The sequence below is a fragment of the Aulostomus chinensis genome, chromosome 6 (genome assembly GCF_037954235.1).
Source record: "Aulostomus chinensis isolate RoL2024-O1b breed Wild chromosome 6, RoL_Achi_v1.0, whole genome shotgun sequence".
Classification (NCBI taxonomy): Eukaryota; Metazoa; Chordata; class Actinopteri; order Syngnathiformes; family Aulostomidae; genus Aulostomus; species Aulostomus chinensis.
Genome location: NC_141325.1, coordinates 27217417 through 27236288, shown reverse-complemented (window position 1 = coordinate 27236288; position 18872 = coordinate 27217417). Strand labels below are relative to the sequence as shown.

Genomic DNA, 18872 nt, shown 5'->3' with positions numbered 1-18872 from the left:
CTCTCTCTCTCTCTCCCTCTCTCTCTCTGCTCGGTGCATGAGAGGAGATTTCTGCAGGGTGTGTTGGAGTGTGAGTCATCATCAGTGCAGAGAGAGAAGGAAGGGAGAGGCATTCTTTAAGTGGAAGGCTTATGGAAGCAGCAATGCAGCAAAGAAACACTGAACAGCCCAGCTGCCTGCAAGTTTGCCATGAAGATGGTGAGAATCCACCAGAAACCAGCAGCTCAGGGACACGTAGCTGGTGGATGCATATGAAGTCCAAGTGTTACGCAACAACAAGTCAGCACAACAGCTCCTAGCATACTGAAGCTGATCAGACACGCTGGGTTGGGCCCACGCCTGCGCCTAACGTTAGAATAACAATGAGTGACTTTCCATTGTGGTCATCTTACTGCAATATAAGAGAAACCAACTGACAGTATTCTGGTAAACAATGTATAATGAGTGGTAAATGTTAAAAAAAACATTATTAAAGAATTAGTCTGCAACAGTGGCCATTTCATCGACTAAGTCCCATTTTGATGGATTTGGATGGATGAACTTGTTGGGTTGAGGTTGAGGTAACAAAGCCGGACGTTTTAAGATGCCATGCCTCTTAGACCCTCTGATTAATGATTCATCTCCACGCATCGTTGACGCTGCAGCAGCATCTATTAACTCAACAAATTATAAATATCTCACGGAACAATCTCACTCTGGATTTTAACTCATTCCACGTTCAACTGCAGAAACCTTTCCCTTTGTGCCATTCCAAAATAATGATATTGATAAAATTCCACAAACTTTTGGACAATCTGCTTTTTCCACAAAAAGTTGTCAACTCTGGAATGCTAATGAAATCACATCGTCTTGTTTGCAGAAAATGGTTGAGGGTATATAAGCTTGGGTTGGTATTCACTGCAGATTTGCCCCTGGTGATAGAAAATATTTCATAATGGCCTAACAGGGACGGACCATTATTAAGCGCAGATAAATAGGGAGGCTTGTATCAGGAAGAGCTTTCAGCGTAAGAACCCTTCACCAAATGTGTGGATCAACGATCCGCTGAGGCGACCCCTAACAGGAGCCAGACGACGATGAAGACGGATTCAAATTCTGAATCTTTAGTCTCACTGTGTCCGTACAACACCAACAAAGGGCAAGAGTTTCAAAACAGCAGTAGGCGACTCTGACCAACACATCAGACTCGTGCTTTGTAGAGGACCTTTGTTAAATTCAGCAAGTTTCAATTCTACAGGGTTATTCACTGAAACAGCAGAACTAGTAGCTGTCCCGTGTCCATCCTCCCTCACCAGGCCTTACCTTCTCCCACAGAGAGACGGTACAAGACTGAAAGACTAGTTCCCTCATATCCAGACAAGCAGCAGGTAACAAACAGGTTTATGACAGGAGAAATGTGTCCCGATCGCGGTGCAGGTGGCCGTCTCAATGGTTGCTCTCCTCACAGAATTCTGAAACCGCAGCAGAAGTCTGCAACCTGATCTTGAAGTTCAGCTCAAGTTCATGATGCTATCCAAGCCCGCTGATTAAATTACTGCACGCTGCACTGCTGAAGCTCCTCTCTCCCAATAATACACCATCACAGACTCAAACCGATAAGCAGCGTTTGTCACAGTAAATTATAATGTAAGAGACATAGAGCATTTTTGCATTAATCGTAGCAGGGCCTCTTTTGCAGATGTAAAAGGTATTGCCGTTTTATGGTCTCCCCCAGTAGCAGAGTTATTGCAAATTATATATCAAGCCCTGACGTGCAGCTCAGTGCCATATTTTTGCTGCGTAAGACTTGTGTCAGACTAAGCTTAGAGATTTAGATGCAGCCGAGAGTGGCAGACTGGCTCCTTTCTATCTGCTCTGGATGCTGATAAAATATATAAAATAGAGGAGATGTTGTTTTCGCTCAGTGATTTCGCTGTCATCGGCACATTCAAGACTTTGACGCAGAGGGGATCCTGGGCTCGCTCTAATTTCACTGGAAAGCCTTTAGATAACCACAAAAAAAATGAGGTAAGAGAAGGAAAGAGATGCAATCTAAGCAAATAACCCAGAAAACAACATATTCTCTTTGAACTCAGTGGATAAAAAGTCATGTCAGCAGCGTGAATCATTCCAAGTAAGCCTGTAGCACTCGTCCCAAAGCACCTGGTACGAACAAAAGCCCACAAAGTACAACTCAAATGCAGCAAGTCACAGGAGAGTAAACATAACCTGACTTAAGAGACAACAACAGGCTCTGAGAAAAAAAACAGAACAAAACGCTCTGAAAAGCGGCATTACTGAGTGAGACAAAGCCCTAATTTGAGGAGGCGAGACAGAGATGTACAATAACAAAAGTCCACACACAGACGAAGCTCATCGCAGCTCTTGTGACACCGAGCGAGGCCAGCTTATGGCCCCGTTCCTCTGTCTCTGTATGAGAAACGCTGGCAGCCATCGCTGGCCTTTAATTCCACCCAGGCACCGATCTAATGAAGTGGCACTAGACTGAGCACAATCGGCCACCTCCTGACAATTTACAAAGCTGGTGACATCCCCAACAAATATGCACATTTGTGAAAAATAAGAGCCAAACAACAAAAGGCAGGCGTATGTCACAATAAAGTTATATAACGCTTCTGCAGTAATGGACGCCGCGTCGTCGAGTCAGGACAAGAGCTGCGCAGTTTGATGAAAAAGTGATATTACAATTTCTGTGTACAATACTGCAATATAATCGACAAATGGTATCATAAGTCTAAGTTACTTTATAACAGTGTTTATTCCACTGTAAGAATAAAGTAATTTAAACAGTGCAGGACTGTTCAAAATAATCATTGCTTTTTTTGTGGTTATATAAGTGAACGGGCTGATATCACGTTTGCAATTCAATGAATCGTGCAGCACTAGTCTGATTCAGGGACGATGTCACAACCGAGGCAACGCATTTTAATGAAGAGCCTGTGTAATGAAGTTGGGGTTGGGGTCGGAAAGATGTGGGCGCTTACTAGTCAGTTCCATTATGGGACTTGCAGGATGTAGTGGACCTGTACTGAACGTACGGAACCCTGACTTTTGGTAGTCCCCCCATTTTAAAGTTGTAATTCCTTTTATCGTGGTTTTACTTTTAAGATAATTAACGTTTGGGATCTCAGGACGACCACGTGATTCCCCGGCTCAAACACCTGCTGCTCTCTGAGTATGTAAGCAACGTGACATTTCTTTTTTATGCATTCTCATTCAGGCCCCCAAACAGGAAAGTCAGCATGATTGTACGTGATTGTAGCATGATTTTCAAACTGAGATTCGTCAACTTCTGTATGTCCTGAAGACCTCTAGGGGTGCGACTTCTTTACCCCCTCAGCTAAATCAAGTGTTAGTTTAGCAGCACAAACATGTTGGGAAGATTTTAAGACAATGAATGAGCACATTTCAGTTTTAAGGTAAAATTGTAGGGAGGATTGATGTTTACCGAAAATTGGAAGAGCCTGTGTGACTGCTATATTTGTCAGAGCGATTCACAAATGAAAGCTAAATTAAATGAAAGCTAACAGTTTTCCCTTTAAAATGATGCATAGGTCCTCATAAAACACAAGTTGAAATGTACGTTTGAGAACATGCGTCTTCTATTTCTATCTTTTTTCTTTTTTGTGTTGTATATACATTTCCATACATTGTGGTCAAATTTAAGAGATCAATTAAGTATTTTTTGCTTGGGGAAACATACAAATTAGTAAACAAACTCCGTCACCCATGACTCCTCACTCCAGCCTCAGCTTCCTGTACCTGCTCTGATTGGTCGATGGTGTCACCTGACAGCATACGGCTGCCTCAAAAATAAACAGGGTGGTAAACAGGTAGTTTTCAGCGCGAAAAAACGAAGCAAACTTGAAAAAAGATGTTCAGTATCACGATGGATTTAATGTGCAAAGACATTTTAAACCTTTAAGAGGGTTAATATCAGGTGGTGACACATTACTGGACAAAGTATCTGTATTAATATCAAAATTTCATCAGGAAGGCTTTTTATTACTCTACTGCCAAAAAGTCGTATGTGACTGCAACAATAACTTTAACAAAGCTACCGCTAAGCAGTGGTTATCATAGCAAAATATCAATCTACCTTTTCATAAATTTCACCTCAGATTTTTGGCCACTGGATCAACTGTGCCGTACTCACTGAATATAAAACTCTTGAGTAAACCGCTAAAGCTACAACCATTACCCAACTTTTATTACGTTAAGGTGGCGACTCTCCTTTTAAACTGCTCTTTTATTTGACAGGGAAGCTGAGGGACTTATGCATTGTAATTAGCCACCACATAATGGAAATGACTTCATTAAGGCCCTCCTGGGTCCAACGCAGATTTAGGTTAGCATAACACATGCGCTACCTGATATTCTTTATTTAATCAGGTAACATCATTTCAACAGGCTTTGCTTTTTTTTAATCTCATGTTTGTGCATTAGTTCTCAAACACACACACACACACACACACACACACACACACACACACACACACACACACACACACACACACACACACACACAGGCAAAGTCAGATCTTTCTTTAGGAGAGAGGATATCAATATTTATGCACTGACTGAGTCCATAAATACCAGTGGCCGGTCCAGGAATCGATGTATGCCTGCTACATATTTCAATCTCCCCATGAAGGTCACATTACTTCAACACTACCTGAGAGGGTCAGGCACACACAACTGCCCCAGTTCAAGCTTGCCCCAGTTCATCCGATGTCACTAAACTGTATCAAAGCATGTGAAAACAGTGAGCTCATCCGACATAAATGGATTATTTTAAAAAAGCGTCATGTGGCTGCTGCTCAAGCTGCAGCTGAAAAGGCAGAGTTTCCAGGGTTTAGCGCTGTGTAACTCATGTACATTATAGATGAGGCAGAGGAGAAGGGGAGTGTTCAGTGAAGCACTATCAGTTACCAGAAGGCCAATCTAAATCTCCCCCGTCATGACTAATCTCTATGTCAGAGCCACAGGGGTGACACAGCAACAAGCTCAGCCTTCTCCTGAGGCGGCTGTAAACTTAGACACAACTCCGCGGCCCCCTCGGAGCTGCACAGAAGGGGGATAAAAAACAAAAGACTAACTGCCAATGTTGACTGCATTCTCATTTCCAAAACGGAGGGACTGCCAAAGCCATTCCTGCCATCACATGAATTTGTCACTTTGCTAACAGGGCTTATGAAAGATAGATGAACATTTTACGATCTTGTTAAACCTGGTTACATTATTAAAAGGGCACATTCATCCTGCGAGGCGAAAAAGAGAGACCGTAGCAGATTGAAATTTTAATAAGCTCAATGCAGTGGCCGCAGATTGAGAAACTTGGCAGAGATTTAGTTTTGAAATCCTGAATATGGGCATGAGATGATTTAGCTTCATTGTATCAGGCGTGCACTCACGCGGGTCAGAAGACAGGGGATTCTGCGAACCTGCGATAAACCCATTAACCAGTTTAGCTGCACACACACCTCCTCCGGCCGCATTTCATCTCTCATATGAATTCAATGTTGCTGTCATTCCTATCATAAGTCAACATGATGAAATACTTTCAGGGCTGCATGCATTCCTCATCACAAAACTATCTTAAGAACACGTCTCCTCTCGAATGTGTGTCATAAGGTGGAATTTAAGAGGAAAACTGAGAAAGGTTGCAACCACTAACTGTCTCTGAAGAGTCGTCTTAATAATATTTTTTATGAATTTTCATCGGAGAAAGGAGGACAGTCGATTCAGTCTGACAGAAGAGAGGTCAGCTGTCACGGTGTGATGAATTGAGCAGAGGGAAATTTGACCATTTTCTTTCTTATTTCAGGAGATACTGACTGGGTTGGTTATTTAAGAATGAAATGTTGTTTTAAAGTTTAAGCACAAACAGAATTCAAGTCACAAGTAAAAAAGTTGTATTATTTCACACTAAGCATACAGATTAAGCATATCAGTGAGCATGCTAATTATGTTTTCAATATCACTTATATTCTTAATTCTAGAATGCTGGAGATGTTTTTTTTTCTGGATAGCACTTAGAGGAGTCTTGGAAGCTTCTGGATTTTATTCTTGAGAATCATCCTAAGCTTTAACTCAAGACTTGTTTTTTCTGAATCGAGCCTCCTGGACTTCAGCTGTGTATGTTTTGCAGCAGAGCTTGTGGCCGTGATGACTGTGGATGAAGGCGGCGGTGGATGAAGGCGGCGGTGGAGCACCGGATGCTGGAGGAGAACCCTCTGCTACCTCTGATAAAGCAGTGATAAAGGTTATCTCAGCATTGCAAGAGCTATCATCTAGAACAGGTAAAGGTTTGCCCGTCGGTTACACACATGGACATGTGTGTGTGTGTGTGTGTGTGTGTGTGTGTGTGTGTGTGTGTGTGTGTTTGTAAAGTAATAGGCCACATTCCAACATCAACACTCTTACAGTTTACAGACAAGATTCATGTCAGTCAGGAGATGTGACAGGAGTCACATCCTATCACCTGACTATGAATAGAGATGCATTTACATTTGGAGGGGATTTTTTTACAACAATACGAACAAAAAAATAATTTAAACGGCACTTGTTTGGGCTCCATGGTGGGTCTGGGATCTGTTTCTGTCACAAAAAAATAACACTTTAATGATCTACATCAGTGTGAGCCTACTGTACACTACACGCTGTTTATCTATCATGTTCTCACATCGTTTTGAGGAAAATTGAAGTACGAGGCAAAATATTATGCACCGTTTTCCCACAGGATTACAAAATTGATGAGAAGCTTTAGGGTTTGAAGCCATTAACAAACAAAGAGCCTGAGAAATGAACAAGTGCAGATATAAAAGAGTCAAAACACATTTAGTAGTTTTTGGAAATGAACATGACACAATTGATGTATCCATGTGAGTGAGGCTTCATCAGCAAGGTAAACTGGCCCCATCATTGACCCCAGTCTTTACCTAGATGAGGAAACACTATAAAAACAATAAGATCAGCTAAAACTCGAAATCAGCTTGACCGAGACGGATACGGTGTGTTGATTCTCTCTCTTTTGCAGACATTGTGCATCAATGCAAAGAAGTTTGCACTTATTCAACCCCTGAAAGAGTGCGGAGACATTCAGTCAAAGATGGAGCCCGCTGCACTCGTCTGTGTGCTTGTACAGTTAAAATAGAGCGCTACGTGCACGAAGAGGGAGCGCTGAGGAAGGGAAGATGAGCTAAACGGAAATGGTTGAGAAGATTTTAACAACTTAGCCCACTCTGGATGTGATGTCACCCACTCTAGCCTCTGAACATTCACTCCATTAAATACCTCATGGCCCAGTGTTAACAGAATGTGTGCGTCTGTCTCATGATGTGCTCCAGCTCGGCTCGGGTCCCTCGCTCCAACTCTGGTAGTTTGTGTAACATCCCGGTGAAAGTCGGACAGACATGCAGCATCGAAAGCAACCTCCTTGGCAGAGGTGATAAAAAGGTTGCTGCATGAACTGCTGCATGAAGCGCCTTTTCTAAAAGAGTACTCCTTTAATAACAGCAACAATATGTTAACAGAAATTGGATTCATCTTGTTTTTGACATGTTATAAACTGAAAAGCTAACTGCAGGGCCTGTAACAACGAATGCCCCACTAACTGTGGAATTTCACACAATATCAAGTGCTTTGTGTGAACTTTCATCTCTCTGGCTGTGTCTAGCAACACTGTGGCTGGCACAAGAGCCATGAAGACACACGGGTACCGGGGAGGAGGCTGGTCGACCCCCCTGTAAGACACTGACTGATAACTAATAAGTCCAGCGGAGAAGCCGAGCAGCCTGCAGAGTGGATGGTGTGCAGCTGAAGCAGACTGCGTCCTGGGTCAGCCAGCAGCATCTGAGCGTTAATAAGGGGGGGTAATTGAATTAGAGGATCAGCGGAGGCCTGCAGTGTGGGCGCCACACGGCTCTAATTTCATTACAAGCGATGTAAACATGAGGTTGGCCCCCCCAGCACAGGGGCCTCCCACATCAATAGATGCACACACACATAAAAATAGGATGCTCCCACATGGAAATCTAACAAGAAAAGAAAATGATGAGAGAAATGTGTGTCTGTGTGAGCTCTGTGTTTGTGCTAATGAAGTAATAATAATGTGTGTGTGTGTGTGTGTGTGTGTGTGTGTGTGTGTGTGTGTGTGTGTGTGTGTGTGTGTGCGTGCGTGTGTATTTGGGGGGGGGCATGACGTCAGCTGCACTAATCCTGCTGAGGTATTCCATTTGTCACTACCAATGCAGCACAATGACTGGTTTGTGCGTGAAGTGTGGGTGTCCTCTGATGGTTGACATATTTTACTGGGTGGTGGCGGTGGGGGTGAAGCAGAGTCATTCGGGTTGACGCGATCTTTTTGAGTGATGACATCACACACCAAGACATCTACACTGAGAAGTCACTGTGATTTCTCCAATCTGTGTGATGCATATTTATGATCAACACTCAAATGTGCCTCGGCCTGATGATTCACTCCACTGATTCAAGGAAGCCTGTAGGCTTGACCGTGGTGGCCTACAGCCTCCCAGCTGTGAATAGTTAGGAGGGCAGCGGTTAAGCGAGGAGAAGCTCCTCACATCTCTTACAAGTCTTGACCCTCACCATCGCGCCTGTGACATCAACACACTCCAGAGACGGGTGATCACATCCTCCGTTTATCAACATGCAGAAGAAGACAGAAGCATGCAGCGACAAGAATAGTCCAGAGAGGACTTGCCAAACTCCCACCAAGACATCACTAATCACATTACTGCATCAGGCAGCGAAATAGTCGAAATCTTCTCCACTTTTAACAGCGTGCCTTCATGCAACTGAAACGCTCGAAGCTCAAATACGTTTGAGGGATATTTTATTTTTTGGAAACTAGAGAGAGTCTGCCAATTTACCTAAAATGTTTACTCCTGCTGCAGCGCCAGATGAAAACATGGACAATTTTGCTTTATAGAAGCGTCCCACGTCTGCAGCCGTTCCTGTCAAGATTCCAAAGCGGGGAAATGTTTGAGGGATTTATAGAGGAAATAACAAAATAGTTATATTCAGATGCAAAGAATGTTGCTCAGTTCAGTACACTGACACAACGCTACTTATCCGAGGCACCTCATGTTAACTGAGCTCTGCTTGCTCCACTCTTACACTCAGCATCATTACATAACTCACATTTGGCCACAGTGTCTGCTGTTCAACAAAAAAACTACATACTGTCTCACCATCCCTCTGCTTTTTTGGTGCATACTGAAAAAAACCCAGCAAAAACAGAAGAAGGTTCATAGAAAACAATGGCATGTTATCATTAAATGTGACTGAAAAATGAGTGGAGACTTCAATTGACTTTCGGTACTGTAAATGCACAATGTAGTGATTCACTCTGATGTCCTTGAAGAGTTGGCAGCGTTTTGGTGATGTGCTGTTACGCGTGAGTTTAAAGTGCATTTTCTCTTTGCTGCTTATACACTGATGAAGGGGGTCTCTTTAATTACCAATGTTTTATCTGTTTGCAAGTGGGTTTTTTTGTAAGTTGCAGTGTACATTTAAAAAAAAACATCCTGCAGTCACAATAAAAAAGTCAGAAGATACATGAGTCAGTATCAATGAAATTCCGCTATGAATCAGCCTAAAAAAGTGGACAAGCAACAAATGTAACAACTAGAAAATATGTAGACCTCCACCAAGTAGAAAAATACAGCTGATATCCTGCCCATGGCCTGGAGGAGTCTTCAGGATCCAGGATCTACAATGTGATCCAGATCGCCTCCAAGTTAGATTTTGACATTTTTAAACACGATAATAAAAAAATCCTGGATCCACCCCTTAATTTAGCTCTGCTCCAAAGAGTCATGGCTTCTTCCTTGGACCAGGGCCCATCCTCCCAGCAGGTTTACAGCAAATCAGTTTTTGTGTAATCCTGCAGACAGACAAACAGCACCGAGCTGGCTGAGGTAAAAAAAAACACACAAAAAAAACTCGACAACAGCTTGAAAAACAACAACAACATGACATTCATCAAGGTTGCTCAGAGGAACTCACATAAGACGGCGAGATGGAGCGGCGTCAGACAGCCGTGTAGACAAGTGTACATTGGCAGTTTGTTGATTGCATCTCCATCATAAGACAACAGAGCTGCGGGCTAATGGCGCTTGCTTCAGAAGAGCCTCACGCTCCGTCAGTTTTTCATTACCACTTCCCTCAGTCTCACATAGGACTTGGCAGTATTGGTAATTACTGACGGCACGCCAATCTTTCAGGATCCATAATCGGCTGTTTTTCCACTTCAGAGAACTAATAACAACAGCACCTCAAACCCACCCACCCCCTCTCCTATACCCCTGTCGATTTCTCTGTTGACTGAGCGGTGCAAAACACCAGATTAATGACACAAAAGGATGCACGAAGACTTCAAAAACACTCGCTTCTCTGCAACTGCCACGAAATACCAGGGACGAGCTTGTGTGGCGTATTAAGACTGGATAAACTGGAAAGTCTGCCGATTCACTGTCAGTCATATGAAAGCAAATACGCACTCATCTTCTTTTCACTCAGAAGATCTTTCGGATAAATAATAGTCTAAATTCATATAATTTTTTTTAATTACATTTTGTAAACGATGTTACACATGACTGAAGAGGCAAGCAAGCCCTGGAGAAATGTTGACAAGCTAATTATCGAGTAGCCTTGTCACAAGCGCATTTAAAAATAAAGTTCACACCACCCTCATTATTGCAAGCGATCACAGTCACCAGTGTTACCCTGGCACCCCTATAGACTACAGCTGACAGCAGACTTTAGCAGGAGAAGGCCATGCTGACGCTGTTTGACACAAGAAAGATTTGACAGTTGTGAAAGCTCTGTGAGAATATCGGTTTCTGCAGTGCAATGTTCGTGTCATGTCTCCGAACCAAGAGCAGAAGATACAGATGATAATCTTGTCAGTTCCCTCTGTTACCGTTCTCTCCCCACAAATATCAGTTACACCCACTCTTCATTAGCATGGAGGAGGAAGCTTCAGTTTATGGTTCAGCCAAAAGATGTCACCTTTAGCGTCACCCTTGATAAGTGCTAGGTACACACAGCAGAGACAGCCAACACACTCCCCCACAAACACACACGCACACATCGTGTTTCTATCACATCAGAGGGCATTCAGTTACATTCATTTCTCAGGGCAAACTTGACAGACCATCACCTAAAACACCATATTTTATGTTGTAGCATCTTGTTTTTCATCCCCAAATGTGACTGTGTTTCAGGTGTCCCCACAACATGAGTAATACAAGTACGTACATACACACACACACACACACACACATCACCTCAGTGCAAGCACCACACTGAGGACTAATCGATGTAGCTCATTCATATTGAACCACAGACGTCAGGGGAAGCCGGGGGAATTACAAGCAGCCTCCTCGGCGAGATCGCAGCCTAGAGGAAGGCGGAGGAAGGCGGAGGAAGGCGGAGGAAGGCGGAGGAAGACGGAAGAAGATGGAGACGCGTTCACTCTGTAAACCTGTTGTTTACGCTCCATGGCGCTTCAACAACATGGCTACCGGCTAACCGCACTCCACAACAAAAAAACATTACAACAGTGCTTGAATTGTATTGTTAAAGCCATATGGACGTTTTAACATGACTAGACTTTTAAATGATTGGGTAGCTGTAGAGCTAAAAACCAGCCTGAAAATAAATTTAAAAATTGATTTGCTTTTCTCCTTTTTTGTCAAAAAGTGAACTGAGACATTCATATGTGTGACAAGAGGTCACATGTCACAAGTCAGGAAAGACGCCCTCTCTAAATTCTTTTATGTACATGTAAACTTGGTCAACCAAAAACCTACCAGACTTGGGGGTTTGGTGACCCGTGGGGCCGGTGTTTAAACAAGTCTGTCTCTGGATGAGGAACGCCTCAGGCCCATGCTCTGAATTATTATCGCCGGTCTTCCCTCTGAAGTCACTAGTGATCATGAAAGACTGAGAAAACTGCAACTTTGACCCCAATTAATCCAAATCATGACTTCAAATGGGCGAGAGCAGATTCCCGCTTAGCTCGTTTTCAAAATAAAACCAGCAACCAGAGGAAAAATCATTTATGGTTCACAAGTTCACAGTCCAACGCGGGGGAGAAGCACTTGAAAGCGAGGCAGCTGCTAAAAGCAAAAGCCGTCTTCAAATGCTCTTAATGACATCAACAAGCCTTTATCGCGTTTTCACACAAAGAAACTCACCAGTAACTTCTGCTGCAGCCTTTGGTGGCTCAGGGTCTCCGGGTTGAGCGTCCCGCTGCTGTTCTCTAGAAGACGAAAGCTGTCCAAACACTGCACGTCTGGGAGCTGGAGCGGCGAAACTTCATTTCTCAGCTGATGGAGGGAAACAGAACACAATGAAGCAGTTAAGCCAAATTAATATAGTGAAGCCAAAGCTTTCTACCAGCACAACAATGGTAATTTTAGTCAGCATTTTTGGCAAACTTGAAATCAAATAACTATTCACTACTGCTGCGAAGTCCCACTGGTGATAATACAAGAAAGCTCTCCAATTGTAGATGAGCGGCTCGGGGCCAGCAGGTGGTCCGAGTGGAAAAAAACTGCTAACAACTAAGCTCACACAGCGTGAACAGTGTGTGTCTTCTGTCATTGATCTTCACCGGTTCAGTTTGAAAAGGAAAAAAAAATAACTGGGTCACCTGCTGCAGCATTTTACATGAGGAATAAATGATCAGAATTAATGTTCAGTTCATTCAGAGATGGAGGAAAAGACTTTTCCCCTCTCTGCTCCCTCAGCCTGGTAGCATGCTACGCGCTAAATGCTGCAGCAGGAAGGGAATGTGTCCTGCTTGGGGATATTAAATTTCTTTTATAGGACATAGAATGATCATCTTGGGAAAGTGCTCTTGCTTTTAGATTGACCGTTTTAACTCTAAAAGAAATTCACTTTTAGTGTTTTATATCTGCACGGTCTGTAATTCACTGTTACATTATCTGTCCAGAAAAGGTCTTTCTTCAGCGGAAGAATCCATGTGCCAGTGAGACTACCTGTATAAATAAAGGTTAAAAGAAAAAATACTTAAAGGTAAAAATGTTTCTGCATTAGTCCTCATGAAGGTGCAAAGTGTACTTGGGCGCGAGTGAAAAGGAAACATAAAATGTATTTCAAACTGTGCAAACCTGCTCACTGACCCCAGTTACAAAGAACTGAAGTTGTTATTCCACCACAAAATCATAAAGGAAAATCAATGTAATATTGAAGATGTACATCCAGAGAATTCTGTTCAAATAACAATAATAAGACCATGACTGATGAAAAGTGGAAAGGTTGATTTTGGTGTTCTGGAATGGCAGCATCTCGTCATGGTCTCAGAATCATGTCCCGACGTAGGGCTACACATATTAATTCAGCTTCAACATGAAGTGGATTAACCAGGAAAGGTCACACCATGTCAGACGGCTGATTCAGGCTCAGGAGAGAGAAGACGGCAGAAACTGACCCAGGGTTGAAGTTACCTCCCGTTCAGGGAAGGAAAACCAGAGTTTCCTTCATCTCAGGGTTAACGTCAGCTGAGTTTTACTAAAACATCTTTCTGAAAAGGCCCCAGTTGACTGGTAAAATGGTTTCATCCAAGATGCATAGCGTAGCTCTGTTTACACACATTTGAGATCCTGCAAACAACCAGGGAACATTTGGTCGAGTGTATCAATGAAAAAATAGCATGTAAGCACTCATTCAAGCAGATCCTTCCAAACTCACACAAGTCTAAGATACCAACAAGGTAGAGTAACAGCGTCTCTCCATGTTCAGCCACTTAGCCAGCGATGCTGATAGCCCTACCTAAACTGCATGTTATTGCCGAGCTAGTGGAGCCGGCTGGAAATAATAATGCATCTATTCAATTATTCATGGCTCCAGTCAGGTGGAACCAGATGCTGCTTTTGTGTCATAGAGGGAGAGCTGTAACTCGACTCAAGCATGGATGTCCGTCTGTGCATGGAGCTTCAAGACTTCATGGAACCAGTGTGAATACTGCTGGGCCACAAACAAAATATGTGATGTCATGGCACTCGATTGGCTGCTACCGTGTGACATTTCAACCTGTGAGACAGAGGACGATGGTTCAGCAGGTTGGCCCATATGGGGCACCGCCTGAGGTGCTGCTTCCCTGGGTTGGTGTCACTTTGTACTGACATTTGTGGCCGTGGCCGGAAAATGACCTTTTTTGTCCATGTCGTGCTTTAGTGATGAATACTAATGCTATGGTGCTGTGAGCCCGCCACTCACGGGAACAAGCACTGCTATTTTTAGCTTCATGTCCCCAGCTGCACATCTCCAACCCGGGGCCAATGTGCAATTAGTGTTTGTTTCTCATAGCAGGAGGCAGTCCCGTAACCTCCCTAACACAAACAGACATCTGGACCTGCCCCGTCCCTAGACCGGCCCCTACCTCCGCAACAACGCACAACGCCTAACGCCGTGAGGTCGCTTCGCCCACCTCAACCCTCATGTGTGTGATCAGAAGCTCTTCTCTCCTTGGAGCTCATGAACACAAAGTCCCAATATTGGACGTCCAAACCTCTACGTCAAAGAGGTAAAGAAGCTATTTTTCTCCAACAAATTCAAATATTTTCTGTTTAATCAATTGGTTCTGCCCAACTTTCTGACGCTCAAGATGCATCTGGAGAAATCCTAAATCCAAATGTCCTCAGTCATTAAGATAAATCCTAGAAAAGCAGCAAACAGTCACTTTTGAAAAAGGAAGCTGCATTCAGCACTTTTGCTTTGAAAATGACTGAAATGATTAACTGGTGCCAGTTTATTGGAGCAAAGTGGCAATAAAACATGACCGCATACAGAGGTGGACATATAAAAATAAAGTGAAATAATTAAATACATTGCCCAATAACAACCAGAACTGCTCTCCTGTTGCAGCCCTCCACCAGAGTCAACCCTTCTCTCAGGGGTTAATTTGAGCCGGATCCTGCCGGAACAAGATCCGGCATCTCTGACTTTTGGCCTCCCTGTATTCCGGTACTTTTTTGGGCAGATCCGGTACCTCGGTACTTATTTGGGCAGATCCGTTACCTCTCGCATTAAAAGAAAATATGAAAACGTTTTAAGATGTTTAAAATACAACAATAATGTGCATAGATAAATTTACAGACCAAATCCTTAGAATTTCATGTTGTTTATTCAGATTCAACGTCATTTGAAAGAGTCGGAGATCTGTTGACGCGCTGATGCCAACAAACCACCCCCCCGACACCAACAAATAACCTTTCGAAATTCGCCGCCTCTGAGGAGCAAGCAGAGAGGAAATAAACAGTTACTATTTTAACGCCAACATGTCAAAAAGACAGTTACATTTGCTGTTTTTTTTTCAAAAAGAAGGAAGAGTCGCATGACCCTTAAAACGAGTCAGAAAGCCTCCACAAGCGGCGACGAGGGCAGCTGCAGCGGTCATGTTGACGATCAAAATCGGCTGCAGCAGGAGGCTAGCGCCGCCACAGCTAGCCTGATTCACCTCCAGCTAGCCAAGCCGGGGCAGCAGGCTAGCGCCGCCACAGCTAGCCTGGTTCACCTCCAGCTAGCCAAGCCGGGGCAGCAGGCTAGCGCCGCCACAGCTAGCCCGGTTCACCTCCAGCTAGCCTGGTTCACCTCCAGCTAGCCTGGTTCACCTCCAGCTAGCCAAGCCGGGTCTAACGTGATGTGGGGTGTCTTGGACAACTAAATGGTGAGCATACCGTCTAATAATAGGCCGCCGTGCCAATCTTTTAATACCGTAATAATAATGGAAGATTTGTGTGATTTATTGTGAGCTCTTTTTTGTTTGTTTTTCAAGTTGGACCTGTTGAGAAATGAATTGCTGACTGTAGACTCTAAGTCCCACCTGTGGTGATGTGGGCCCTCACCTGTGCTGCGCAGAGGAGGCTAAATAACTGTGAATTATCGTCATAACATTGATACTATGGATATTATTTGAAATGGAGGCTTGTAAGTCCCACATCATGGCAAGTGGGCATTTGTATGTTGTTTTCTGTATACGTTCCGGGACCTGTGCCCCTCTCTCACCCCTGAGCTGTCATATGTACTTAGCGCTCCGGTACCTTATGATTTACAAATTAAGCAATGGTTTTACATGTTGTTTTTCTGTGCGTTCCGGGACCTTATGATTTACAAATTAAGCAATGGTTTTACATGTTGTTTTCTGTATACGTTCCGGGACCTGTGCCCCTCTCTCACCCCTGAGCCGTCATATGTACTTAGCGTTCCGGCACATTATGATTGACAAATTAAGCAATGGTTTTACATGTTGTTTTTCTGTGCGTTCCGGGACCTGTGTCCATCTCATCACCGCTGGGGTGTCATACGTACTTTGCGTTCCGGTACCTTATGATTTACAAATTAAGCACAGCCCTCTCTCAAATCAACCTTTACCAGTATCCACCTAAGATCCTCCTCATCAGATCCTACCACTGTTATAGTAGTGAGATTTCCTCCAGGTGTGTGTCTGTGAAAATACAAATTTTTAAGAATCCGTGCAATATTCCCCGGGAATTTCAGAGGCTATGGAGATGACCCCCCTTCTGAACTAACCTGCAACCCCCCCCCCCTCCCCCCAACGAAAGCAGGGCTTCTCTTCTTTTTTTCTCTTCTTTTTTTGTTGCCCTGAATCTAGAAATCACCCTCCCTCCACCTCAACATCACGACCCACCCCCACGGACGCGCTATGGCTGAGCCTCATAACTGGCAACGGTGCTGAGATTTATCACAGATTCATCAGGAAGGGGGACAAGAGGAAAATATAGCCCAAGAATAATCAAGAAAATATGGTTTCGTCTGTAAATAAGTGAGGAATCGAGAGCGGTGAAAAAAAAAAACAGCAACCAGGAAGAAAAGAAATAAATGGAGAGAAATCAACTTTTTTAAAATTGATTAATGGCGCCCAACAACGATCAATGTTAACTTGGTTTTTACATGATTACTTTTCTTGTGTTCAGTGGCTCAGACTGGTGCTGACGTCATCAGTACACTGAGTGTTTGTACGTATTTTTCCCACTTGATTTAAATGTGGGTTTTTTGGCCATTGTTCAGGCAATCAGAGTTGATGGCGTGGCAAGGGAAGCGAGGTCCTCTAAGAGTCCTGGAGATGGTGAGGAGCTGCCACCCGGAGTGGAGGGTAGTTGAGGTGTAAACTACACTGAGTGGTGGGTGTGAGAGTACAGTCGTCGTCTGCAGTGGTCAGTGTGCTGCCGTTATTTACGACCATCAGGCGACGCTCTCACATTTCATCCCTTAGTACATGTCTGGCCTCAGCACACACACACACACACACACACACAGCAGGATCTAACTGAATGACATTTCAGCTCGTTTGTTACAACTGTCAGGGCTGAAGGTTGGTTAGCTAGACGAATATTCATGCATGCTCATCTGATTAAAAAGATTATTCCAGCATATTTGCACAAACTCATCTCAGATTGTTGGATAACACCGTATATTGCGATATATTCGGCTGAGCAGATATAATATGTCATTTTAGGGAGTCTGTCTGTCACGAATGTCTCTAATTCATTTTAGTCGGGACAAAGCTAATTTAATCCACCTTGTTACAGCTCCTTCATGCAATTACGCTGCACCCCTGCTCAGTGATGGGTTGGCATGGAGGCAGGGGACTGGACAGGAGGCTTGACAAACCCCACTGAGACCTATAACATAGAACAATGTAGCGCGTCCTATCACACCCTTAACAAAGATGAATCACAGTAAAAATTAGAGTGCTGCAACACCCACTGCACAGCCTGGCTTTTTTCAGTAATCCACTGTGAAATTCCACTTGATCAGGACATTAGAATCAATTACATCCCCACATAAACACATTGCATTAACTCCAGAGCAAATTAGCATTCCATTAATCTCTCTCAACATTAAAAAGTGGTGTGGAGCAGCAAGTAGGCCTTGAACTGAGCATGTGTCTGTAGCTCTGCCTGCCAATAATCGGCTATCAAAGAGTCCGCAATTAACCTCCAACAAGGTGGACAACACGAAGACCGCAGCTGAACATTAGACATCATGTACAGCAAGGATCCAGCTCATGCATCAGTGTTGCTTACACGCTGAAGTGAGTCAGACACAGGTCAGACCGGCCCAAAGAGAAAGATCTGGTTCAATATACTCGAGCGACATGAAATTGAGCATAAACCATGAAATATGAATGTCGTGTGTAAGAGATAGACAGTAGACAAAACCTGTAAGCAGAAAGACGCAGACAGAAGCCGAGATTGAAACCACGGAGATAAGCTTTTTTTTTTCTTTTTTTTTTTTATTACAAAGCAAATCCTGACAAATAATCATCGCTGCCTGTGGATTTGGGCAAGATCCACATAATCATCCCCAGCCCCCACCCTCGGGCATGATCGTCCACCTTTCAGAACTGACCCAAAAAGCCCTCCACCTCCCTGAGCTGACCACAAATACACACTCGTACCCTTTTATTCACCACTGCACGGACGTGGATTTTTAAACCTGCAGAAAAAAAGCAGATTGACCTCTTTTATCAAAGTGAGTGGATGAGTTCGCTTTCTGTTTCTCTGGTTTTTCAGTTTGTCACATTTGACAGCACAAAAAAAAGCCAAGAAACGGTGAGGTGGTGGCTGTTTCATGGTTGTTATCTTATTTTATCTAATTTCCCGTCTGTTTTATTTAACGCAGACACAGCCATGTTCGCTTAAAGGCAGTTCATCTTCATACGCTCAGGTTTCCGGGTTCTTGAATAAATAGATTGAATAATGTGTGTTTGATATTGTTTGTGCCGAAAAACTATACTTACCACATAAAATTCTCAAAACGCCACTTTGTCCTCTACCTCATTTAAATTCAAG

General features: G+C 43.6%; 1 protein-coding gene across 14 annotated transcripts in view; it reads right to left on the bottom strand.

The window, feature by feature from the left end:
* rimbp2b (RIMS binding protein 2b) overlaps window positions 1–18872 on the bottom strand; it is an 85536-nt gene that overhangs the window by 56424 nt on the left and 10240 nt on the right. For all 14 annotated transcript variants that reach the window (XR_015116640.1, XM_086207295.1, XM_086207294.1 and 11 more), the window contains one exon: window positions 12228–12359. Coding sequence is in view for 12 of the 14 variants with exons in the window: in XM_086207295.1 (XP_086063421.1) it covers window positions 12228–12359 (132 nt within the window). In the remaining 2 variants the exon portion in view is untranslated. The remainder of the gene's footprint in view (window positions 1–12227; window positions 12360–18872) is intronic.